This window comes from Scyliorhinus canicula, chromosome 2, assembly GCF_902713615.1.
Source record: "Scyliorhinus canicula chromosome 2, sScyCan1.1, whole genome shotgun sequence".
NCBI classification, from domain to species: Eukaryota; Metazoa; Chordata; class Chondrichthyes; order Carcharhiniformes; family Scyliorhinidae; genus Scyliorhinus; species Scyliorhinus canicula.
Window position 1 is genome coordinate 205,177,309 of NC_052147.1, and position 25,335 is coordinate 205,202,643.

At 44.2% G+C, this 25,335-nt stretch overlaps 1 protein-coding gene across 1 annotated transcript in view; it reads left to right on the forward strand.

Moving 5' to 3' along the window:
- Positions 1-25,335, forward strand: part of LOC119961901 (neurabin-1-like) — a 182,302-nt gene that overhangs the window by 53,025 nt on the left and 103,942 nt on the right. The window contains 1 exon segment of the mRNA XM_038789410.1: positions 18,919-19,051. Coding sequence (XP_038645338.1) covers positions 18,919-19,051 — 133 coding nt within the window.

The window sequence follows — 25,335 nt, forward strand, 5'->3', positions numbered from 1 at the left end:
GGATGGTCAATCTAATCTCACCGATTATCTGTAGCCACCACTTTTAGAACCCGAGGATGCAGACCATCAAATGTCCTATTAGTTTAGAATCATAGGTGGGAGAGCATTTCAGTGACAGTGACCACAACTTCTTGACCTTTACCATAGTCATGGAGAGGGATAGGAACACACAGTGTGGGAAGGTATTTAATTGGGGGAGGGGAAATTATACTGCTATTAGACAGGAGCTGAGGAGCATAAAGTGGGAACAGTTGTTCTCGGGGAAATGCACAACAGTAATGTGGGGGTTGTTTAAGGAGCACTTGCTGTGAGTGCTGGATAGTTTTGTCCCACTGAAACGAGGAAAGAATGGTGAGGTGAAGGAGCCTTGGATGACAAGAAAAGTGGAGCTTCTAGTCAACAGGAAGGAAGCTTATGTAAGGTTGAGGAAGCAAGGATCTGGCACGGCTCTAGAGGGTTACAAGATAGCCAGGAAGAAACTCAAAAATTGACTTAGGAGAGCTAGAAGGGTGCATGAAAATGCCCTGGTAGGAACGATTAGGGAAAACCCCAAGGTATTCAAAACTTATGTGAGAAATAAGAAGATGATCAGAGTGAGAGTAGGGTCGATCAGAGATAGTGGAGGGAACTTGTATCTAGAGTCTGAGGAGGTAGGGGAGGCCCTAAATGAATATTTTACTTCAGTATTCACTCGAGAGAGGGACCTTTTTGCTCGTGAGAACAGCGTTGACCAGGTTAATAGACTCGAACAGGTTGATATTAAGAAGGAGGATGTGCTGGAAATTTTGAAAAGCATCAGGATAGATAGGTCCCCTGGGCCTGACTGGATATACCCAAGGTTACTGCGGGAAGCGAGGGAGGAGATTGCTGTGCCATTGGCAATGATCTTTGCATCCTCACTCTCCACTGGAGTAGTACTGGACGATTGGAGGGAGGCGAATGTTGTTCCCCTATTCAAGAAAGGGAATAGGGAAATCCCTGGGAATTACAGACCAGTCAGTCTTGCGTCTATGGTGAGCAAAATATTGAAAAAGATTCTGAGAGCTAAGATTTATGATTATTTAGAAAAACATAGTTTGCTTAAAGGTAGCCAACATGGCTTTGTGATGGGCATGCCTCACAAGCCTTATTGAATTCTTTGAGGGTGTGACAAGACACATTGATGAAGGTCAGGCAGTGGATGTGGTATATATGGGTTTCAGTAAGGCATTTGATAAGGTTCCCCATGGTCGGCTCATTCAGAAAGTTAGGGGGTATGGGATACAGGGAAATTTGGCTGTCTGGATGCAGAATTGGCTGGCCGAAAGAAGACAGCAAGTGGTAGTGGATGGAAAGTATTCCGCCTGGAAGTCGGTGACCAGCGGTATCCCGCAGGGATCTGTTCTGGGACCTCTGCTCTTTGTGGTTTTTATAAATGACTTGGATGAGGAAGTGGAAGAGTGGGTTAGTGAGTTTGCCGATGACACAAAGGTTGGTGGAATTGTAGATAGTGTTGAGGGTTGCTGCAGGCTACAACAGGACATTGGCAGGATGCAGAGCTGGGTTGGGAAGTGGCAGATGGAGTTCAACCTAAATAAATGTGAAGTGATTCATTCTGGAAGGTCGAATTTGAATGCTGAATACAGGGTAAAAGGCAGGATTCTTGGAAGTGTGGAGGAACAAGGATCTTAGAGTCCACAGACATAGATCCCTCAAAGTTGCCACCCAGAGTTGTTAAGAAGGCGGATGGTATGTTGGCTTTCATTAACAGGGGGTTTGAGTTTAAGAGCCGCGAGGTTTTGCTGCAGCTTTATAAAACCCTTATTAGACCACACTTGGAATATTTTGTCCAGTTCTGGTCCCCTCATTATAGGAAGGATGTGGATGCTTTGGAGAGGGAGCAGAGGAGATTTACCAGGATTCTGCCTGGACTGAAGGGCATGCCTTATGAAGAAAGGTTGTGTGAGCTAGGGCTTTTCTCACTGGAGCGAAGAAGGCAGAGAGGTGACTTGATAGAGGTGTACAAGGTGATGAGAGGCATGGATAGAGTAGATAGCCAGAGACTTTTGCCCAGGGTGAAAATGGCTGTCACGAGGGGACATCATTTTAAGGTGATTGGAGGAAGGTATAGGGGAGATGTCAGAGGTAGCTTCTTTGCACAGAGAGTGGAATGCACTGCCAGCAGAGGTGGTGGGGTCAGAGTTATTAGGGACATTTAAGCGACTCTCGGATAGGCACATGGACTTAGATTAGGATAAATGGTCGGTGCAGCATCATGGGCCAAAGTACTGTGCTGTACTGTTTTATGTTCTATAGGTTACAGCACAGAAAGAGGTCATTCAGTCATCATGTTTGTGCAGGCCAAAAAATGAAAAACTAACTGCCCATTCTAATCCCACTTTCCAGCACCTGGTCCATAGCCATGCAGGATACAGCATGTTAGATGCAGATCCAGGTACCTCCACCAGCAAAGCAGGCAGCGAATTCCAAACATCCGTCACCCTCTGGGTAAACAGGTTTTTCCTCATGCCCCTCTAATCCTTATCACTTTAAATCTGTGTCCCCTGGTATCTGACCCCTCCACTGGGGAGTGCAGGGCATCTCTGGCTACTATTATCTAAGTCCCTCATAGTTTTGTACAGCTCAATCGGGTAACTCTTCGGCCTCTTGTTCCAAAGAAAATTACCCTAGCCTATCATTCCTCATAGAAGAAATTTTCAAGCCCTGACAACATACTTGTAAATCTCCTCTGTACTTTCTCCCAAACAATTATGTGCTTTCTCCCAAACAATTATGTACTTTCTTCAGAGCAATTATGCCCTTCCTGTCATGTACCAACCAGAACTGTATGCAAAACTCCAAATGGTGTCTAACCAGTGTTTTATGCAGTTCCATGATTACATCCCTGCATTTGTGTTCCGTACCTCATCCAATAAAATAAAGTATTCCATATGCCTTCTTTATCACTTGTCATGTCACCTTCAGGGACCAGTGGACATGTACTCCAATGTCTCTCACTTCTGCCCCTCCCAATATCCTCCCATTCATGGTGTATCCCCTTGTTGTTGCTGCTCTTCCCAAATGCATTACCTCAAACCTCTCTGGATTGAATTCCATCTGCCACTTTTCTACCCACTCAAACAAACCATTGGTATTATTCTGGCGACTACAGCTAACCTTTTCACGATTAACTACATGGCAAATTTCCCAATCATGTCACCCACATCTAGGTCCAATTCATTAATATATACAAACAGGCAAGGGACCCAACCATGGACCTGTGGAACTCCACTGGTTTCCCATCCGTAAAAACATCCCATCAGCTTTTTTTCCTGTCGCTGAGCTAATTTTGGATCCAACTTTTCACATAATTCTGTATCCCATGGGCACATTTCTGACTAACATGTGGGAGCTTATCAAATGCCTTGCAAAAATCCATGCAGACAACATTTACTGAGCACGTCCCTCATCAATCCTCCTTGTTGGTTCATCAAAAAATGTGCTTTTTAGTTAGTAAGACACACCTTCCCTAACAAAACCATGCTGATTATCCCTGATTAATCGAAGTGACAAATTTATTCTGCCTCTTCGAATTGATTCTAATAATTTCCCACCACTGAGGTTTGCCTGACCAACCTATAATTATTTGCCCTATCTCTCACAAACTTTTTAAATAATGGCATATTAAATGAAGGTACAACGTTCACAGACCTCCAATCTTTGGGGACCTTTGCCTGTATCTAGTGAGGATTTTTAAATTATCCACAGAATATCTATTTCCATCCTAGCTCCTTTTAACAGCTAGGGATACAATCAATCCGACCACAATGATTTATCCACCTTCGAAGAGGTTGGTCCCTCCAGTACTTACTCTCTTACTATGCTTATTGTAACCAATATTTCAAACTCCTCTTTAACTTGAAAGCCTGCATCATCCCTCTCCTTCATGAATACTGTCTTCATTAAGAATCCTGCCCACATCTTCAGCATCAGCGCACAAGTTACCATGTACGTCTTTGACGGGTCCTATAAGACATAGGAGCAGAATTAGGCCACTCAGCCCATTGAGTCTGCTCCGCCATTCAATCATGGCTGATACTTCTCTCATCTCCATTCTCCTGCCTTCTCCCCATAACCCCTGATCCTCTTATTAATCAAGAACCGATCTATCTGTCTTAAAGACAGTCAGTGATTTGGCCTCCACAGCCTTCTGCGGCAAAGAGTTCCACAGATTCACTACCCTCTGGCTGAAGAAATTTCTCCTCATCTCTGATTAGTCGGCAGCATGGTGGCGCAGTGGGTTAGCCCTGCAGCCTCACGGCGCCGAGGTCCCAGGTTCGATCCCGGCTCTGGGTCACTGTCCGTGTGGAGTTTGCACATTCTCCCCGTGTTTGCGTGGGTTTCGCCACCACAACCCAAAGATGTGCAGACTAGGTGGATTCGCCTGCTAAATTGCCCCTTAATTGGAAAAAATGAATTGGGTACTCTAAAATTTTTTTTTTTTAAATCTCTGTTTAGTCTGAGATTGTGTCCTCTGGTTCTAATTTTTCCTATAAGTGGAAACATCCTCTCCACGTCCACTCTATCCAGGTTTCAGTATCCTGTAAGTTTCAATAAGATACCCCCCTCATCCTTCTAAACTCCCAACGAATACAGACTCAGAGTCCTCAACCGTTCCTTATACGACAAGCTCTTAATTCCAGGGATAATTCTTGTGAACCTCCTCTGGACCCTTTCCAAGGCCAGTACATCCTTCCTAAGATACGGGGCCCAAAACTTCTCTCAATACTCTAAATGGGGTCTGACCACAGCCTTATACAGTCTCAGAAGTACATCCCTGCTCTTGTATTCTAGCCCTCTCGACATGAATGCTAACATTGCATTTGCCTTCCTAACTGCCGACTGAACCTGCACGTTAATCTTAAGAGAATCATGTACAAGGACTCCCAAGTGCCCTTGTGCGTCTGATTTCCTAAGCATTCCCCATTTAGAAAATAGTCTATGCCTCCATTCCTCCTTCCAAAGTGCATAACCTCACACTTTTCCAGATTGTATTCTATACTCTTTCCTTGGTTATCCTCATGCTCTCAATGTACTGATAACATTTGAGCTTTCCTTGATCCTGCCTGCACCATTTCTCCTGTATTTTCATCTGATGTATTTTCCTATTTCCTTGCGAGTAATCTGGCAATTACTATCTTTGAAGTCCTGCTTGCTAATTTATTTCCTAACTCCCTGAACTGAGCCTGCAGGGCCTCATCCCTTTTTCTCCCTATATCATTGACACCAGTTTGGACCACAACCTCAGGCTGTTCACCCTGACCCTCCAGTATTCTCTGATGCACATTGGTGATATCTATGACCCTTGCACCAGGGAAGTAATATTATCATCTTGGAATCAGGTCAGTCACCATAGAAGCGCTTGTCAGTTCCCCTAACTATAGAATCGTTAACCACTATTGCTCTCCTGTCTATTCTCCTCCCTTCCAACACGCATGAGCTACCCAAGGTGCTCTGGTCATGACACTTGTTGCTCTCTCCAGAGGAACCCTCTCCCTCATTGGTACTGAGAACTGTGTACCTGTTAGAAAAAGGGATGTCCTTGGGGACCTGCTGCTTTTGTGTCTGTCTGATGACCATCCCCATGGGGTGACTACCTTCTGAAATATGCTATCCACATAGGACTCATCCTCACTTGAGTTCCAAGATATGGCACTCTAATTTTTCCATTTGGTGGCACTTTCTGTAATGTAGTTGTCCTGGACATGGGTAGCATCCTGGAGTTGCAACATGGTACAGGATGTACATTTGACGGGTATTAGCAGCCCTTCCATGCCTCAAATTATTTATGATGTGGAGATGCCGCGCATTGGACTGGGGTGAGCACAGTAAGAAGTCTTACAACACCAGGTTAAATGCTTCTGCTATTTCAATATTCCCCATCGGTGATTTCTCCTGCTTCAACTTTTACTATTGTGACTCAGTTCCTCCTTACATACATGTAGAAATCTGTGCTCATACTTCTTACTAATTACTCATTCTATTTAATTCACCTCATTACTTTTCTAGTGCACCTTTGCTGATTTCCTCAGGTTAGTGTCCAAAGCTCAACCATTCACCTGAAGAAGGAGCAGTGCTCTGAAAGCTAGTGTTTGAAACAAACATGTTGGACTTTAACCTGGTGTTACTGCACCAAAATTGGAATGTAAATGAACACAATAAAATGTTAAATCTCTGACTCTTGCTGGAACTCTCGCTCTATTCTCGCGATGGTTATTTTGAAAATCCCTGATTCTTGCTGGGATTCTCGCTTTGTCCTCGCACTGTTTCTTTTGTTGAAGCCCGGATTCTCGCTGGAACTGTCACTCTGTTCTTGTGCTGGTTATTTTTTTAATCCTTGACTTTCCCTGGAACTCTTGTTCTATCCTTTTATCCAGGATCTTTTAAATCTTGGATAGCATTTAGTACTTTTTCTCTATTGATATGAATACTTTTAAGTTCCTTTTGTCGAACGAGCCCCTGGGATCCCTACTAATTTTGGTATGCTCTCTGACATCTTCTGTGATACAAAAAAAATGAAGACATGAAGAGAAATTTCTTCTGTGAGGGTCGTTAGCCTGTGGAATTCTCTTCCCCAGAAATTTGAGTCTGGGTCATTGAATTTATTCAAGGCTGAGTTAGATAGATTATTGATAGAGTCGAGGGTTATGGGGGCAGACAGGAAAGTGGAGTTGAGACCACAGCCAGATCAGACGTGATTTTATCGAATGTTAGAGCAGGCTCTGAGAGCCTATTCCTGCTCCTAAATCCTATCTTCCTAATCAACCTAATCTTATCGTACAATATAAGAAGTCTTATCGGTGTTTTTATTTTTCATTTTGCATGAATTAAACACTAAGTGCCAGAACATTGGGTTGATCAAATAAAAGTACACAACATAGTAATAATGGTTTATTTTGAAATGACAGTTATAACCTGTATGTTCTGCTAAGTGCCATCTCTTCAGTTTTGTGTGTGAAATGGAGACTAGTTCATAATCACAGTGTGTTAAACCTGTATAAACCCTGGTTAGGCCTCATTTTGGGGTATTGTGTTCAATTCTACACACAATTGGGGGAGAATGTCAAAGCTTTAGAAAAGGTGGTCAAAAGAGTTTCTAGAAGAGTACCAGCAATAAGGGACTTTCAGTTGATTTGAGAGACTGTAGAAGCACTAGTGTAGAGAAGATGTAAAGATTTTTTTGTTTCAGAGCTGGGCCGAAAAATGGCAGATGGAGTTTAACCCTGATAAGTGCGAGTGATTCATTTTGGTAGAAAAAATTTGAATGCGGATTACAGGGTCAACGGAAGGGTTCTGAGGAATGTGGAGGAACAGAGAGATCTTGGGGTTCATGTCCACAGATCTCTGAAGGTTGCCACTCAAGTGGATAGAGCCATGAAGAAGGCTTATAGTGTGTTAGCGTTTATTAACAGGGGGCTTGAGTTTAAGAGCCGCGGGGTTATGCTGCAACTATACATGACCCTGGTGAGACCACATTTGGAGTATTGTGTTCAGTATAGGAAGGATGTGGAAGCATTGGAAAGGGTGCAAAGGAGATTTACCAGGATGTTGCCTGGTTTGCAGGATAGGTCTTATGAGGAAATGTTGAGGGAGCTGGGCTTTTCTCTTTGGAGTGGAGGAGGATGAGACGCGACTTAATAGAGGTTTATAAGATGATGAGGGGGATAGATAGAGTGGACGTTCAGAGACTATTTCCTCAGGTGGATGTAGCTGTTACAAGGGGGCATAAGATTCCGGGTGGGAGATATAGGAGGGATGTCCGAGGTAGGTTCTTTACTCGGAGAGTGGTCAGGGTGTGGAATGGACTGCCTGCTGTGATAGTGGAGTTGGACACTTTAGGAACTTTCAAGCAGTTATTGGATAAGCACATGGGGCACACCAGAATGACAGGGAGTAGGATAGCTTGATCTTGGTTTCGGACAATGCTCGGCACAACATCGAGGGCCGAAGGGCCTGTTCTGTGTTCTACTGTTCTATGTTCATCAGAGGTCCTGGAGCTCACACCACCACTGCTCTGTCCTATTGTGGACTCTCCTGAACAGCCCCTATCACCACTGCTTTGTTCTGCTGTGGGTTCTCCTGAGCCACTCTCTCCAGCAGGTTTAGTTCTGGCCTGTTTATGTCTCTGGACCTCTCTTAAATGATCCATTTCAAATTTTACAGTGCTGTTGCTTGTTTGCTGCTGACAAAATGGAGAAATCGCAATCGCGCCCAGAGCACGTGATGTCAGTGTTTGGGGCGCATGACCTGTTCTCTTGCTGTTGCTTCAGGCAGGAAGACTGCATTGAATTTTTAAAAAATCTTCTGCTGGGTCAGCGCACTGACATCAGGTGGAGGTGGTGTTTCTTGCTGGACTCCGTGCATGCGTACTGATAAGTGGGAACCCATGCACAGCACGCCCGCATTCTGAAAGCCGGTTGCGGCCGTCATGTTTAAAGCCAGTCGCAGCTGATATTTTAAAAAGCTGGCTGTTGTGGCATTAATTCCTGCGATCTGGTACAGCCGATGGATGGCTCTGTGACCCTCGTGGCACCCGCCTGCAACCCCCTTGCCGGTCGCGACCCCGATTTTGAAAATGACTGATCTAGAAGGACAAGGGCAGCAGATATATAGTAACACCATTACCTGCACGTTTGCCTCTAAGCCACTCACCATCCTGACTTGGAAATATATCACCGTTCCTTCACTGTTGCTGGGTCAAGATCCTGGAACTCCCTCCCTAACAGCACTGTGGATGCACCTACACCACATAGACTGCAGCAGTTCAAGAAAGCAGCCAGCAGCAGCTTATCATGGACAATAAATGCTGGCCTAGCCTACAAAGCCCACAACATGGGCTCCTTCTCATAACATGGAAATAAAATCTATATCTCTATTTATACTTGATCTATGGATTTTGATTTGTTGCAAAGCTGCAGATAACCATTCAAAACTGATGAATTATTTAATTGAACATTGCTTATCTGTACTGTGTAAAGTTCAAACTTCTGCTCTTTTAACTATGGACTGACCACAAAGCAGGAAATTAAAATCGGGGTGGTATCGATAGATGGCTGTTATGAAATTGCCATTTTGTATGGAAATCGAAACGATATGCAAGACTAAGAACAAATTTAAATATCAATGACACATGAAATGAATCTGACCATTCCTGATGTAAACTTTGCAATACACAATCGGGTTATATTCTGATTACACGTTGCTCCCATGAGCTCCTCTTCGCCTGCCTGGCCAACCTCAGAATTTGTTCCTTGTCCAGGAAACTGTGCAGTAGTACCACTATCGCTATTGATTGCTCACCCACCTTTGGCTTACTTCTCAGCGCTCTGTGTGCATAATTCATCTCCCGGTGGGGTGGGAGTCGGCGGTGGCTGAAACTTTCTCACCTATCAGCTTCTACAGCATTTACGAGCCCTCCAACCTCTCCGGCAGACCCACTTTTCGGATATTTTGCCAACGTTCTCGATGCTCCAACTCGTCCACCTTCTCACATACTTATTTTGAAGCTGTCAGCCATCAAGGAAAGCTCTGCTTCCACTGAGGCCAGCTGGTCCTCTTAGTTGCCGACGGACTCCTTTTTTTGGAGCGATGAGCCCTGAGCCTCTGAACACTGCTCAACTCTCTCCACTGCCGCCTGAATCGGATCAGTGACCAGATCTTCAGAGGTTTCCAATCTCTGTTTCTGGAACTGAACAGTTTAAAATGTCTACCAACTGAACAGGAGACCATTGGGCCGGAAGTGCCGACTATGGGCCGCCATTGCACATTCAACCACGCTTTTTATTGCTTCGCGGCCTGCTTGCAGCCATTTTTCCATGCCCCTCCTGCTCTTTGCCGCGTGCGTTCCGGATGATGCACAAAATATTGCCGATACCAGCGAGCATCAGGACCACGGGACAGTATTCAAAAGTCCGACCGTGATTTATGGGCAAATAAAAGTTTCCCTGCGTGGGAGCCACCAGGTACACGGCCGTTTAGCACGTGGTGCCGCTGGAAGTCCTGCTTTCTTTTTGTTTATTCCAGTACATTGAGACCTAGTGTATTTCTTTTACATACTTTTCCTTTGTAGCTTCCTGTAAGGCCATAAACAGCATGTTAAAAGTATATGGATTCCCAGTATATTTTGGGAAAATAATCTTGATAGTACAATGAAATATTTTTGAGTGTCTGCTTCTCGGTAGAATAGTAACAAACTATTCACCATCTAACAAAATCAAAATACTGTTGGTTGAGCAATACTGCAATATTCAAGAAATATCAAAACACAAAAGTGGGTTATTTGTGGCAACTATTTGAAGGAGCCAAGATCCTTAGCAACATAAATGTGGCAATGGCTAATGTGATCATGATAAAATGCACAATAGTAGATGCAAACACAAGTGTAAATTTGCCCAAAGACACAACAGCCTGAATTTTGCCACAGAATTCACAAAACAGTGTTCAACATTACTGAGTAAATCGGACAGCAACTTTCGGCTGGTACGGGAACATGTTCAGTTCCCGTACCAGCCTCCCCGAACAGGCGCCAAAATGTGGCGACTAGAGGCTTTTCACAGTAACTTAATTTGAAGCCTACTTGTGACAATAAGCGATTTTCATTTTCAGTTAATCGTGGAAATCAGGAAGTTCTGTGAGTTCCCCTGCTCCTCCCAAAGATTTGGTACCTGACTGAGAAACACTGCATTCAAATATATGCAATGACCTGATGTTGCGGCACTCCGCTACGAGGTATCCACTAATAAGATAAGATGCAGCTCATCCATTTAAGTATAAGTGAATTTTTAATGACTTGATGAATCTTAATTACTGCTAAGAAAGCTCTGGCATGGAAAATATACCTTTACAAGCATGGAACCCTATTCCTGTAGGTTTTAATTATTGGAGGTTTTAACCAGTTAAAATAATTACATTTGTTTGTTTTACCCCTTCCTCATAATGTTATCTTGTTGCTTTCTTGGCAACAAGTTATTTTAACGGAGGCTTTCTGGTTTCAACTCTGCATGTCTTAGTCATGATTCTTTTCTGGTTAAGGGGAAGTGCCATTGCTCGTCTTGTTTACAAGATCCCAGATCCCCTTGCCATTCTGCACAACTTTTTTCTACCCCTTAGCCAATATTTATCCATGCTACCATGGTCTTTTTTATTCCGTGGGCTTCAATTTTACTATCAACCTAATATGTGGTACTTTATCACATATCTCAAACATGACCAATGGTCAGGGACAGGAGGCTGTGACTATGGGTGAGGTAGGTCGAGGGATCCGGGAGCTAGGGTTGCAGGAGCCGCTGGCCTGTCCTTGTCCAACAGGTTTGAGATTCTTGCGCTGTCTGTGAGGAGGATGAGTAAACTGACAACAGCGCGTGGTACAGGGAGCCATTCAAATGGGGGTGGGTGGGTATGGAAAAGAAAAGTGTAGTTGTTATCAGGGAAAGTTGAGTTGAGGGCATAGACACTGTTCTCTGTGACCAGAATCTGAGAATCCCGAAGGTTGTGTTGCCTACTGATAGTGTCCAGTTTTATTTCTAGTTTTGTTCATATAGGGGCGAGCTTAATACATTAAGCTAATAAGTAAAATATTGGAAGTGGCCTAACTGGGAATCCACATTTTCTCATAATTAACCATTGTATTCCATACTAAGAACGGATTGTTCTCTGTATAATCAACTAATCAATTCTAGTTAGGTCTCCACCAAGCTATGAAACATGGCAAAGTGTGTGAACCATTTTTTCCCCTAAGACTGCGCATGTAGACATTAAGCTAGTTTTGATAGGCATCAGGCAATCTTAAGTAATGTCCAATGTTTGATTAACAAGTTATCCTCCAATAATAATAATCGCTTATTGTTTCAAGTAGGCTTCAATGAAGTTACTGTGAAAAGCCCCTAGTCGCAACATTCCGGCGCCTGTTCGGGGAGGCTGGTACGGTAATTGAACCCGCGCAGTTGGCATTGTTCTGCATTACAAGCCAGCTGTTTAGTCCAAGTAACAGTCATTCATTTGAACAAACTGGGAGGTCTCAGAATTAGAAGCCAGTGAATGCAAATGAAGGGGTTAAACCAGAGGTATGAATTCCCTTTCGTTCGATTCTGAGTCTGCAGGCTTCAAGCTGGTATGGACTAGTAGCTAGGGGCGCCTATCTCGTAGCGTGCGTTGACTGGAGACTTATTTGGTTGGTGCAGCTGCTAGGCAGGTCTCTCGTTGTTGAGAGTCACGGTCAAGAGTTGTTTTGAGCTGCTGAGAGACCCTGCCAAGAAGAACGAACTGAACTTGGGGACTCTATTTTATAGTCCCCAGGGGTTTCGCGCCCTTTTGGGCGGACTCCGTACCTGGTTCCAATTGATTGGACTAAGTTCTGATCATTTGAATCGATCTCTCCAATACTGGAGCTGTTCCCTGATCGCTGGGCGGTTCCTATGTGCCCGTTGGCCTTCCTTTGTCCTGGCTCCCACTGCCGCCGGGGAGTCTGGTTTGGTCTCGATTACTCTTAATGTTTCCAATTGTTCCCGGGGATCGCTCATTAATATGCAGATAGTTGCTGGTTTCAGTTCTGTCTGGATTTCTGCAATTCCTAATACACAGGAAACCTTGTACCTGCTTGTTTTCCTGTATCTGGCTGAATTTCCCTGCATTCTTAGCAGACCTCCATTTTGGAATCGGGAAGTGGCCAACCCAGGTGGCTACAATAGAATCTGTGTGGGTAGATTTGAGGAATTGCAAAGGAAAAAAGACCTTAGACTGATGGGAGTTTTGTACAGGTTTTGCCCCGGATGTGGGGCAGAAAAAATATTAGAAGAAAGAAAAGACATATAAGAAAGACCAGGCAATTGTGAGGGACCTAAATATGCAGGTCGACTGGGACAATCAGGTTGGAGGTGATCCCAAGAAAAGCAATTTCTGGAATGGTGAATATATTTGCTGATGATGAAACAAGTTTCCTTTTATGACACCCAGCCTAATTTGATAATTCCAGGTTAGCTATAGCTCAACAATGTCTTGTAATCATGCTTCCTTGATTGCACTCTCTTGGTTTGTTTACTACCACTTCAGTTATATGAAAGTCATTAATTTTGGGCAAGGCATATTGCTCATGTTATTTTTGTGAAGACTAGGAGAAAGCAGTCATTGAGAATGTTTAACATTTGTGTCTCTTCATTGATCTATATTCAGGCGGCATGCTGGCATGGTTGTGGCGCTGCTGCCTCACAGTGCCAAGGGCCTGGGTTCGATTCTGACCTTGGGTGGCTGACTGTGTAGAGTTTGCACATTCTCCCTGAAACCGAGTGGGTTTCCTCCCGCGGTCAGGGAGGAAAGGGTTGGGTGGATTAAGCCATGCTAAATTGCTCCTTAGGTGGGGTTGCTGGGTTACGGGGCTAGGGTGGGAGCATGGCTTGAGTGCTCCTTTGGAGGATCGGTGCAGACACGATGGGCTGAGTGGCCTCCTTCTGCACTGGAGGGACTCTATGCATTCTATCTATTTAGACTGAGCTTTCTAGTTTTGAATAAGTATTTATCTTGTTTGCTTAACATTGCGACTGTAAAAGATGTTGCCGTTCGTATTTTGGAGTATTGTGTACAATTCTGGTCACCACATTATCAGAAGGACGTGGAAGCTTTGGAAGAGTGCAAAGAAGATTCACCAGGATGTTGCCTGGTCTTGAGGTTGGCTATGAGGAAAGATTGAATAAACTAGGATTGTTTTCACTGGAAAGACGGAGGCAGAGGGGAGACCTGGTAGAGGTCTACAAAATTGAGAGGCGTAGAATGGGTGGATAGTCGGAGGCTTTTTCCAAGGCTGGAAGTGTCAGTTACAAGGGGACATAGGTTTAAGGTGAGAGGGGGAAAGTTTAAGGGAGGTGTGCGGGGTAAATTTTTCCACGTAGAGAGTGGTGGGTGCCTGGAACGCGCTGCCAGAGGATGTGGTGGAAGCAGACACTAGCAACATTTAAGAGGCATCTGGATGGTTACATGAATAGGGAAGAAATAGAGGGATATGGACCGAGGAAGGGCAGAAGGTTTTTTTTAAGTTGGGGTGTCATGAGCGGCACAGGCTGTACTTTTCTTTGTTCTTTATCTGTGAGAATTTTTTTTTTTTGGAGCAACTTCTGGTAGAGCCCACTAGGGAACAGGCAATTCTGGAGTTGATGTGTAATGAGGCAGACTTGATAAGGTAAAGTAAAGGAACCCTTAGGGGCAGTGACACAATATGTTAGAATTCACCCTGCAGTTTGAGAGGAGACGCTGGAACCCGATGCAACGGTTTTACAATTAAGTAAAGGTTGATCATAGAATTTACAGTGCAGACGGAGGCCATTCGGCCCATCGAGTCTGCACCAGCTCTTGGAAAGAGCACCCTGCCCAAGCCTACATCTCCCCCCTATCCCCTTAACTCAGTAACCCCACCCAGCACAAAGGGCAATTTTGGACACTGAGGGCAATCCACCTAACCTGCCCATCTTTGGACTGTGGGAGGAAACCAGAGCACCCGGAGGAAACCCACTCGCACACGGGGAGAACGTGCAGACTCTGCACAGACAGTGACCCAAGCCGGGAATCGAACCTGGGACACTGGAGCTGTGAAGCAATTGTGCTAACCACTATGCTACTGTGCTGTGACTACAAAGACGCAAGGAAGGAGCTGGCCAGAGTTGATTGGAATGGGAGCCTAGCAGGGAAGACAGTGGACAGTGGCAATAGTGGGCGTTTTAGGGGTCATTTGTGAGGCTCAACAAAAATTCATACCAAAGAGGAAGAAACATACTAAGGGGAGGATGGGGCAACCATGGCTGATGAGGGAAGTCAAGGACAGCATAAAAGCAAGAAAAAAACATACAAGGTGGCAAGGATTAGTGGGAAGCCAGAGGCTTGGGAAGCCTTTAAAAGGAAGCAGAATACAACTAAAAAAGCAATAAGGGAAGATGATGAAATATGAGGGTAAGCTAGCTAGTAATATAAAAGAAGATTGCAAGAGTTTTTTTCAATATATAAAAGGCAAGAGTGAGGCAAGAATGGACATTGGACTACTGGAAAATGAGGCTGGAGTAGTAGTAATAGAGAACAAAGAAATGGCAGAGGGTCTGAATAGATATTTTGCATCCGTATTCACAGTGGAAGACACGTGCAGGTTCGATTGGCAGTTAGGAAGGCAAATGTAATGTAAGCATTCATGTCATGAGTGCTAGAATACAAAAGCAGACGCCATTTTGAATATTGTGAGCAGTTTTGCGCCTGTTTCTAAGGAAGGACTTGGTAAGGGTCCAGAGGATATTCACAAGAATGATTCCCGGAATTAAGGACTTGTTATATGAGGAGTGGTTGAAGACTCTGGGTCTATACTCGATGGAGTTTAGCATGTTTCCACTGTGATAGAAGGTGGGGGGGTGGGGGGGAGGGGTGGGGGGGGTTGCCTCCTCTCCCTCTAGCATTGTCCCTTTTGTGGCCCTCCAGCCGTTTCTCATTCCCGCCCCCACCCCGGGTTGCGCGTTCCTATGGTTTCCCCCATCTTTATTTTTTGTTTTCCTCCCCCTTTTCTTTCTCACTTTCCCGTTTCCCCATCTATTCATTGTTGCTGGCCTTAAACAGGTTCTGGAACAGGTCGGCGAACTGCCCCAAGCGTTTAGGAAGCCTTCCTCCGACCCTCGGATGGCATACTTAATCTTATACAGGTGGAGAAATTCCAAAAGGTCAGCAAACCAGTCTGCAGCTGTGGGTGGTGCTGCTGATCGCCAGCTGAACAGGATTCTTTGGCATGTGACCTAGGGAAACAAAAGCTAGGGTGTCGGCTCCCTTCCCCATGTGTAGCTCTGGCTGCTCCGATACACCGAAGATTGCCATGTTTGGGCATGGTTTCACCCTCACTCCCACAACCTTGGACATTGCGTGGGAGAAGGCTGTCCAGAACTCAGCAAGTTTGGACAAGCCCAAAACATGCAGGTGTGGTTGGCCGGGCCCCTTTGGCACCGTTCACATTTGTCCTCCACCTCATCTGCTCAATCGGGTTCTGGTTAGGTGGGCTCTGTGCACCATTTTGAACTGCATGAGTCTGAACATTGCGCTGGAGGAGGTGGAGTTGGCTCTGCTCAGTGCCTCGCTCCAGAGTCCCCACCCCACTTCTGTCCCCAGTTCGTCCTCCCACTTCTGTCTGATGTTGTCCAGTGGTGTTCGGGCTCTGTTCAGTAGCTGTCCATACATTTTCCCACAGAGTCCCCCATCTTTACTATTCGTATTTATCAGGTCCTCTAATAGTGTATTCTCTGGGGCCCCAGGGTACCCTAGTGACTCTTTGCGGAGGAAGTGCTTTATTTGCAGGTGTCTCATTTCCTGTCCTGTCGACAGTTCCCATTCCTCCGTTAGTTCATCCAGTGTCGCCAGTCTGTGCCCTACGAAGAAGCCCCTGACTGTTGGTGTCTCTTTGTCCTTCTCATCGCCAATCTAAATTCTCTTCTTCCATGTTTCCCGTCTGTGACATTTTTCACTTGTCTCACTTTATTGCCAGGAGTTAATCCAGTCCAGGAAATATACTATTAAATGGCAAAATCTTGACAACCTGAATCACCAAATCCCTTGCTCATCCACAATGCTCAGTCTTCCCTATTAAAAATAAATCTTCTCACCCCACCATTGGCAATTGTGTCAGTTGAACCCTAATCTCTGGAATTTCCTTCCCTAAACAACTCCGCATCTCTCTTCCTTTAAGACTTCTTAAAACCCAACTGTTTTAACTTTCTCATCAAATACCTTTGCATGGATCAGTGCCAACTTTCCCTGATTATGCACTTTTAAAATGCTTTGGAATATATTCCTACATAAAGGTGCAATATAAATCCAAGCTGGTCCTTCCCTAAACTCTGGAAGACAGCAAAGAAATGTGTTCTCAACCTCAAAACATCCTTACGTCTTGACTGTTGTGTAATAATTAGATTGCTAACTAATTTGCTAATCTCTCCTTTCCCCACCCTCCTGGCTCACCTACGTCAAAATTATGCAGTTGGTGGTGAATGAATGACACCAACTGCTCATCGATAACTTATAAATGCCCAAGGACCTTTGTGGACTTTTGCATTGGAACTTGTAATTATTAAGAAGCTAGCACAAACGGCACCCTCCACAGGAGATCCAGGACCCATGTGAACAGGGCCGACAACAGTGTCTCCCTAACCAATCTGGTTGAAGAATATTTTGGGGGATATTTGCCTTGATTTACATTTTTGAAGCGGATAGCAGGATTTGGGAAGGTTCCTGACTCAACCCACCCATCTCTGGTGAAGTGCCTCCTGGGACTGCATTTTCATTGCAGGGCAGTGGGTGTGGGCTGCAGTTGGGTCAACTGACCAGGAAAATTAGTAAAGGATAATGCAGATTCAGGGACGGAGTGCTGAACTGACAAATGACACAAGTGAGCTAAGAAGGGATCATGCTCAAACTAACTAGGTGGAAAAACTAGTGGACGAGATTAATAGGTTGTAGGAAAATTGAATGCTTAAAACGTAAGAATAAAATCAAGATCCACAAAACTCTATAATCAACTTGATAAATTGCTGATAGTTTAATATTTGGTATTAAAAATATTTTAAAACATGGTTACAAAATGAAACATAATCACATGTGATCGAGTGAATTGAAGAAAAGCCTAGACGTAGTGGTTAAGCACTGAAAATATCCCAGTGTATGTTGTGACAGCTAGAAAGGGAAAGAAATGCTCCGTTGAGTAAGCCAATTTATAGTCAGTGCAAGAAAATAGCAGTGTGGGTGTACCTACACCACGGACTTCAGCAGTTCAAGAAGACAGCTAACCACCACCTTTGCAAGGGCAAGTGACGCCCACATCCAGTTACATTAATTTTTTTAAAGGGTTGTTAACATTAAAGGATTAATACAATCACAGGGGTTATTGTATTTAGCTGTGGTATTAAGGACAGGATGTATATTTTGGCAACATAAAAATTTCATGAAGGGCAATAATGCATGTTTAAGAAAAGGCTGAAAATAATAAGCCATGTCAGGCTGTGTCTGTGAAGGGAGGCAGGTAAACTTAACATTTCAGGTCTTTAAACCTTCAGCAGATCTTGCGAAAGATGATTCTAGGTTTTGCTATATCTGTTGGAGGCCAGAAAAAGGAGTAAATAAGTGGAGAATAGGAACTCATTTTCAGTACTTTTACAATAATATACAAATTATAATGCAAATCATAAAGTTGAGTTGGAAGAAAAAAATGTACTTCCATTTGTATAACTCAACCCATTGTCAGTATATCACAAAGTTCTACACTATATTAAATTATTAAGTCCAGCCCCTCTTGCGTGATGAACACCGCAATCAAATTGCACCAGCATAGCCCCACAAACAGCAAATGATATCAATGACTATTTAATTGCTTTTTAATGGTGCCACTTTGAGGAATGTTGACCAGGAAATTAGATCATCTCCTTACTCTTCTTTGTATAGTGGCATGGAATATTTTTGCAGCCATCAAATAAGCTGGTTGAATAGACTGCAATGTTGAGAATGGAGTGCTCCCTTGATAGTGCACTGAAACATAAACCTAGATTGCGTATGCAAGCCCTTGATTAGGGCTTAAACCTCTGATGTTCGGAATGAGCCAAGTTGACACTTTTTATGAGTTGAAACAGGCATGTAGAGAAATTCATTTGAAGTACCTTGTGCTGCATATCTATATTAAATAGTGGCGGTTATTATAAAGAAAACAATTGACTGTGGAATAGTATTAATGCATTTTTAGCCGATAGCATGATCCTGGTAATTGGAAAGCTGCTTAGTGTAATTACAGTAAGAAAGCATTGGAGGGATCTGAAATTAGTTAATTCGATATGAAATGACTCCGTGGAACATACTTGCAATGTCACTCTACTTCATCTTTTTCAGGTTTATAGTACCTACTCAAATGATGACTATGATAGGCGTAATGAGGAAGTTGACCCTGTGGCAGCATCAGCAGAATACGAGTTGGAGAAGAGAGTGGAAAAAATGGATGTTTTTCCTGTCGAAATTGAAAAGGGTAGGTATTTAGTCGCTGTGTTGGTTGATGCTTTTCTATATCTGTGATGTGGAGATGCCGGCGTTGGACTGGGGTGAGCACAGTAAGAAGTCTTACAACACCAGGTTAAAGTCCAACAGGTTTGATTCAAACACGAGCTTTCGGAGCGCAGCTCCTTCCTCAGGTGAATGGCAAGGTATGTTCCAGAAACATTTATATAGACAAAGTCAGAGATGCTGGACTATGCTTCGAATGCAGGCATTTGCAGGTAATTAAATCATTACAGATCCAGGGAGAGGGATAATCACAGGTTAAAGAGGTGTAAATTGTCTCAAGCCCGAACAGTTGGTAGGATTTTGCAAGTCCAGGCCTGATGGTGGGGGGTGGATGTAATGCGACATGAATCCAAGATCCCTGTTGAGGCCGCACTCATGCGTGCGGAACTTAGCTATAAGTTTTTGCTCGGCAATTCTGCGTTGTCGCGTGTCCTGAAGACCGCCTTGGAGAACGCTTACCCGGAGATCAGAGGCTTAATGCCCTTGACTGCTGAAGTGTTCCCCAACTGGAAGGGAACATTCCTGCCTGGTGATTGTTGCACGATGCCCGTTCATTCGTTGTCGCAGTGTCTGCATGGTCTCGCCAATGTACCGCGCTTCGGGACATCCTTTCCTGCAGCGTAAGAGGTAGACTACATTGGTTGAGTCGCACGAGTATGTGCCGTGTACCTGGTGGGTGGTGTTACCACGTGTAATGGTGGTATCCGAGTCGATGATCTGGCATGTCTTGCAGAGATTGCCCTGGCAGGGTTGTGTGGTGTCGTGGTCGCTGTTCTGAAGGCTGGGTAATTTGCTGCAAACAATGGTTTGTTTGAGGTTGCGCGGTTGTTTGAAGGCCAGTAGTGGGGGTGTGGGGATGACCTTGGCAAGATGTTCATCTTCATTGATGATGTGTTGAAGGCTGCGAAGTAGATGTCGTAGTTTCTCCGCCCCAGGAAAGTACTGGACGATGAAGGGTACTCTGTCAGTGGTGTCCCGTGTGTGTCTTCTGAGGAGGTCGGTGTGGTTTTTTGCTGTGGCTCGTTGGAACTGTCGATTGATGAGTCGAGCACCATATCCCGTTCGTACGAGAGCATCTTTCAGCATCTGTAGGTGTCTGTTACGCTCCTCCTCGTCTGAGCAGATCCTGTGTATACGGAGGGCTTGTCCATAGGGGATGGCTTCTTTAATGTGTTTCGGGTGAAAGCTGGAGAAGTGGAGCATCGTGAGGTTGTCTGTGGGCTTGCGGTAAAGCGAAGTGCTAAGGTGACCGTCCTTGATGGAGATGAGTGTGTCCAAGAATGCAACAGAATTTGGCGAATAGTCCATGGCGAGTCTGATGGTGGGATGGAATTTATTGATCTCAATGTGTAGTCGTTTCAGTGATTCTTCGCTGTGGGTCTAAAGGAAAAAAATGTCATCGATGTATCTGGTGTATAACATCGTTTGCAGGTCCTGTGTGGTGAGGAAGTCTTGTTCAAACTTGTGCATGAAGATGTTGGCATATTGAGGTGCAAATTTGGTCCCCATGGCTGTTCCATGCATCTGGGTGAAGAATTTGTTGTCAAAGGTGAAGACGTTGTGATCTAGAATGAAGCGGATGAGTTGCAGAATTGCGTCTGGAGATTGCCTCCCGAAAATACACAAGGCCAACACACCAGGCCGTCCTATCGTTTCAGGCAATGGGACCCTGTGTGAGAACCTCTCTGGCCACATCGAGGGCATCTTGAAACCCATCGTACAAGGTGCACCCAGCTTCTGTCGCGACTGCAAATACCTAAACCCAATCCTTGCAGGCAATTCAAATTTATCTTCCAAGGCTTTCAAGCTGGGAAAGCTCCCGTCTATAAAAAGATCCCCCACCCTTCTAATTCCTGCCCCTTGCCATCTCCGGAACCCACCATCCAGCCTACCCGGTACAAACCGATGATTATTATAAATCTGGGTCCAAACCGATGCTCCCTCCGCTCTCTCATATCTCCTCCATTGCCCCCAGTTTCTCAGAGTCGCCACCATCACCGGACATGTGGAGTATCGGGCCGACGAGAACGGCAGAGGTACCGTTAAAAATTCCCAATTCCCCCAGAATTCGCATTCCTCCAACGGGTTTGAAATATACAGGAGCAGGTCCCCCCCCCCACCCCGACCCAGCCCTTTCCAGTTCTGAGAGGCTCTAAATGCCATGGCCAATGGCTCTATGGCCAGAACAAACAGTAACAGGGAGAGGGAGCATCCTTGCCTCGTCGCTCGGTGTAGTTTAAAAATGGGGAATAATTGTCCAAATGTCTGTCACAGGCGGGAGCTATCAAATATGCGACCTACTCCTCCATGGCTGCCACTGGAAGTTCCAGGCTGAAGATTGTTGCAAATGCCTCAGTCTTGTCTTTTGCACTGATGTGCTGAGCTCCTCCATCATTGAGGATGGGGATATTTACGGAACCTCCTCCTCCAGTGAGTTGTTTAATTGTCCACCACCATTCATGACTGGATGCGCAGGGCTTAGATCTGATTTTAATATGATCCAAAGATTTATTTATTGAAATAATGATGTCTTCAATTTGATTAGGAATTTAAGGAAAACTCTGTTTCATTATTTTCTCTGCAACAGTAATTTCTGAGCAGAAAGTAAATGCATGTAAAATGCATTGCCTCCCAACAGGGAGCTAGATTTGAATAGCTTTTTATATGGCCAGCCCTATAAACATTTTGAATGTTCAATCAAAATCTTCAAGCTCAACACTAAAATCAAGTTTTCATAAAATATTAAGCACAGTGCCTCTACTAACTTGCTAGCTACAAAATACAACCATTCCTTGTCCAATCAAAAATCTGTGCCAAACTCAAGGCACAATCTTGCTTCATGAGCTTAAAAACGATGTCGCAGCTTTCATTTCCATCTTTCCATTATTAACTTTTTAACCCACCTGCCTTCCCACATCTGTCCTCAGAATTTTCCTTAAAATCTATTTAAAGAGAAAATAATTTCAATTATGAGTGAGGACGTATCGAGAGGTAAACAGGTGCTGGAGACTTGGGAGTAGAATTAAGAAATAGAAAAGGATTTTGGACTGTTGTAGGAGTTGTGTACAGAACCTCTGATAGTATCTGTGAAGCGATAGTTGCTACAAATGCTGTGATTAGGCAAGCATGTATCAAAGATTTGAATGGAGTATCTTAACTTTGATATAGATTGTCAGAAATGTAGTGATTATTTTTGAATAGTGATACTATGATTTAGCTCATCAGAGTGTTTGAAAGGAAGGAATTCTGAACAACTACTAAAATTCTAAATTTAGGTAAGGCTGACTTTAAAGGGATGAGATAGGAGTCCATCTACAGCATACTGTGTAAATCTGTTAATGACTGAAGAAATGTTTAAAAAAGTAATTTCACGTGATACAGAATTGGTTTGATCTGCTATAAAACATACTGCCATAGACAGTGTGGCAAATCATGGAATCTTCAGTTGTCTCTGGTAACCAGATGTACAGGAAGTGTGTTCAACTGCAGCTACTGGCTAACTGCATTTTGGAGCTGGAGCTGAGGATGGATTCGTTGGGAGAGCATCCATGATGCTGAGCAGGATGTGGATAACACGTTCACTGAGTTGGTCATACCGCAGGTGAGGATTGAACAGGCAGAAAGAGCATGCTTGACCACCAGGAGGAAGGCAGGAAGTGCACGAGTCCTCTGGCCATCTCCCTTTCTGACAGATATACCGTTTTGGATACTGCTGGGGAGATGACTGTATAGGGGAATGAAGAGGCAACCAACTTCATGGCACCGTGGGTGAGTCTGCTGCACAAGATGGGAGGAAGAAGAATGTCAGGCTATAGTGGTAGGGGATTCAAATGTAAGGGGAATTGACAGGCATTTGTGTTGCTGCAAAAGGGACTCCAGGATGGTATGTTGCCTCCCTGGTGCCAGGGTCAGGCATGTTACTGAATGGCTGCAGGGTATACTGAAGTGGGAGGGCAAATAGACTGATACTGTGGGACATATTGGTACCAACGATATTGGCAGAATAAGGGATGAGGTCCTGAAAGCAGAATTTAGGGAGCTAGGAAATAGATTAAGAAACAAGACCCAGAAGGTCTGGATTACTTCCAGTGCCACGTGCTAGTGAGTGTAGAACTAGGAGGTTAAACCAGTTGAATGCGTGGCTGGAGAAATTGGGGCAGGAGGGAGGGCTTTAGATTTCTTGGTCTGGTGGGACCTGTACAAGGCGGATAGTATGCACCTGAAATGAAATGTGACCAGTGTCCTTGCAGGGAGGTTTGCTAGTGCTGTTAGGGTTTAAACTAACTTGACAGAAGCCTGGGATCCCGAGAGAATGTTCAGCAGAGATAGATGCACAGCCAAAATTAGAGGACACATCAGGGGAGTCAGAAAGGCATAGAATGTCCAGACCAGTCAAGTCACAAGGGTGTTTGTCAAACTTGGATGGTATTTTTAATGAAAGGAGTCTGATGAACAAGGCAAATGAATCGAGGGCCCAAATTGAAACATAGGGATATGATGTTATTGCTGTCGCTGAGACATGGTTGAGAGAGGGGCAGGATTGGCAGCTCAATATTCCAGGATACAGAATCTTCAGATAGGAAAGGAGGTAAAAGAGGAGAGGATGTTGCAATTTTGATCAGGGAATCATCTACACCAGTAAGGAGGGCCGACATCTTAGAACACTCTTCAGCTGAAGTCATATGGATGGAACGTAAAAAACAAAAAGGAGCAATCACGTTGTTGTGAGTATTCTATAGGCTCCCTAACAGTCCAAGAGAAGTAGAAGAGTACATATGTAGGCAAATTTCAGAGAAGTGTAAAAGTAATAGGGTAATGATAGTGGGGGATTTTAACTTCCCCCAATATTAACTGGGGTAGCCATAGTGTGAAAGGTTTAGAGGGAGCAGAATTCTTAAAATGCATCCAGGAGACATTTTTAAGCCAGTATATAGAAGAACCTACAAGAGAGAGGGTGGTCCTGGACTTAATTTTTCGTAACAAAGCTGGCCAAGTGTTTGAATTTTCAGTAACAAAGCTGGCCAAGTGTTTGAAGTATCAGTGTGGGAGCATTTGCAGACAGTGATCATAACTCCATTACATTTAAGATTGTTATGGAAAAGGACAACGTTAGTTCTGAGAGCAACGTTCTAAACTGGGGAAAAGCCAATTTTAATAATATCAGATATGAGTTGGCCAGAGTGTACTGGGAGCAGACACTTTGAGGTAAATCCGTGACAGAACAGTGGGACGCATTCAAGAAGGAAATAGGGTGAGTGCAGGACCAATATGATCCAATCAAGAATAAGGGTGGGTCCAACAAATCCAGTGAACCCTGGATATTGATAGTTACACAGCATTGGATAAGGTGAAAAAGGGAGGCTTATGGCAGATATCGTGGGTCAAAAGAGCAGAAGCCCTAGAGGCGTATAGAATGTGCAAGAGGGAACTTAAAAAGGAAATGCAGAGAGCAAAAAGGGGAAGGCAAGTAAAATAAAGAAAAATCCTACGTTGTTTTACAAGTACATAAAAGAATAACTAAGAAAAGAGTAGGGACCGGGAGAAGACTATAATAAAATTGAAGGTATTCACACAGACAGAGAGGAGGTTCTGAGTGGTCTGGCAGGCTTGAAAGTAGGCAAATCACCAGGGCCAAGTGAAATATATCCCAGGCTGCTGAATGAGGCAAGGGAGAAAATATCAGGGGTGCTGACAATAATTTTCAATTCCTCTGGTCATAGAAGAAGTGCTGGAGGACTGTGGTACCATTATTCAAGAAGGGAGGAACGGATAAACCAGGAAACTACATGCCAGTCAGTCTAACCTCAAGGTTGGGAAACTATTGGAAGCAATTCTAAGGAATTGAATTTGTCTGCATTTAGGATTAGAATCAAGATAATGAAGAACAGCCAGCATGGTTTTGTTTAGTGGAGGTCAACTGAACTTTTCCAAGAGTTGTGAAGATAAGAGAAATGCATTTGACATAGTCTACTTGGACTTCAGCAAGGCTTGTGATAATGTCCCACATAGGAGATTGATGGCGAAGGTAAGAGCCCATGGGATCCCAAGAAATTTGGCGAATTGGATCCAAAATTGGCTGAGTGGCAGGAAGCAGAGGGTGATGGTCAAGGGGTGTTTTTCTGACTGAAAGACTGTGTCCAGTGGGGTCCTGCAGGGATCAGTGTTGGTGCCCTTGCTGTTTGTGCTTTATATAAATGATTTGTGCGCAGCATGGTAACAAAGTGGTTAACACTGGATAAAAGCAAATTA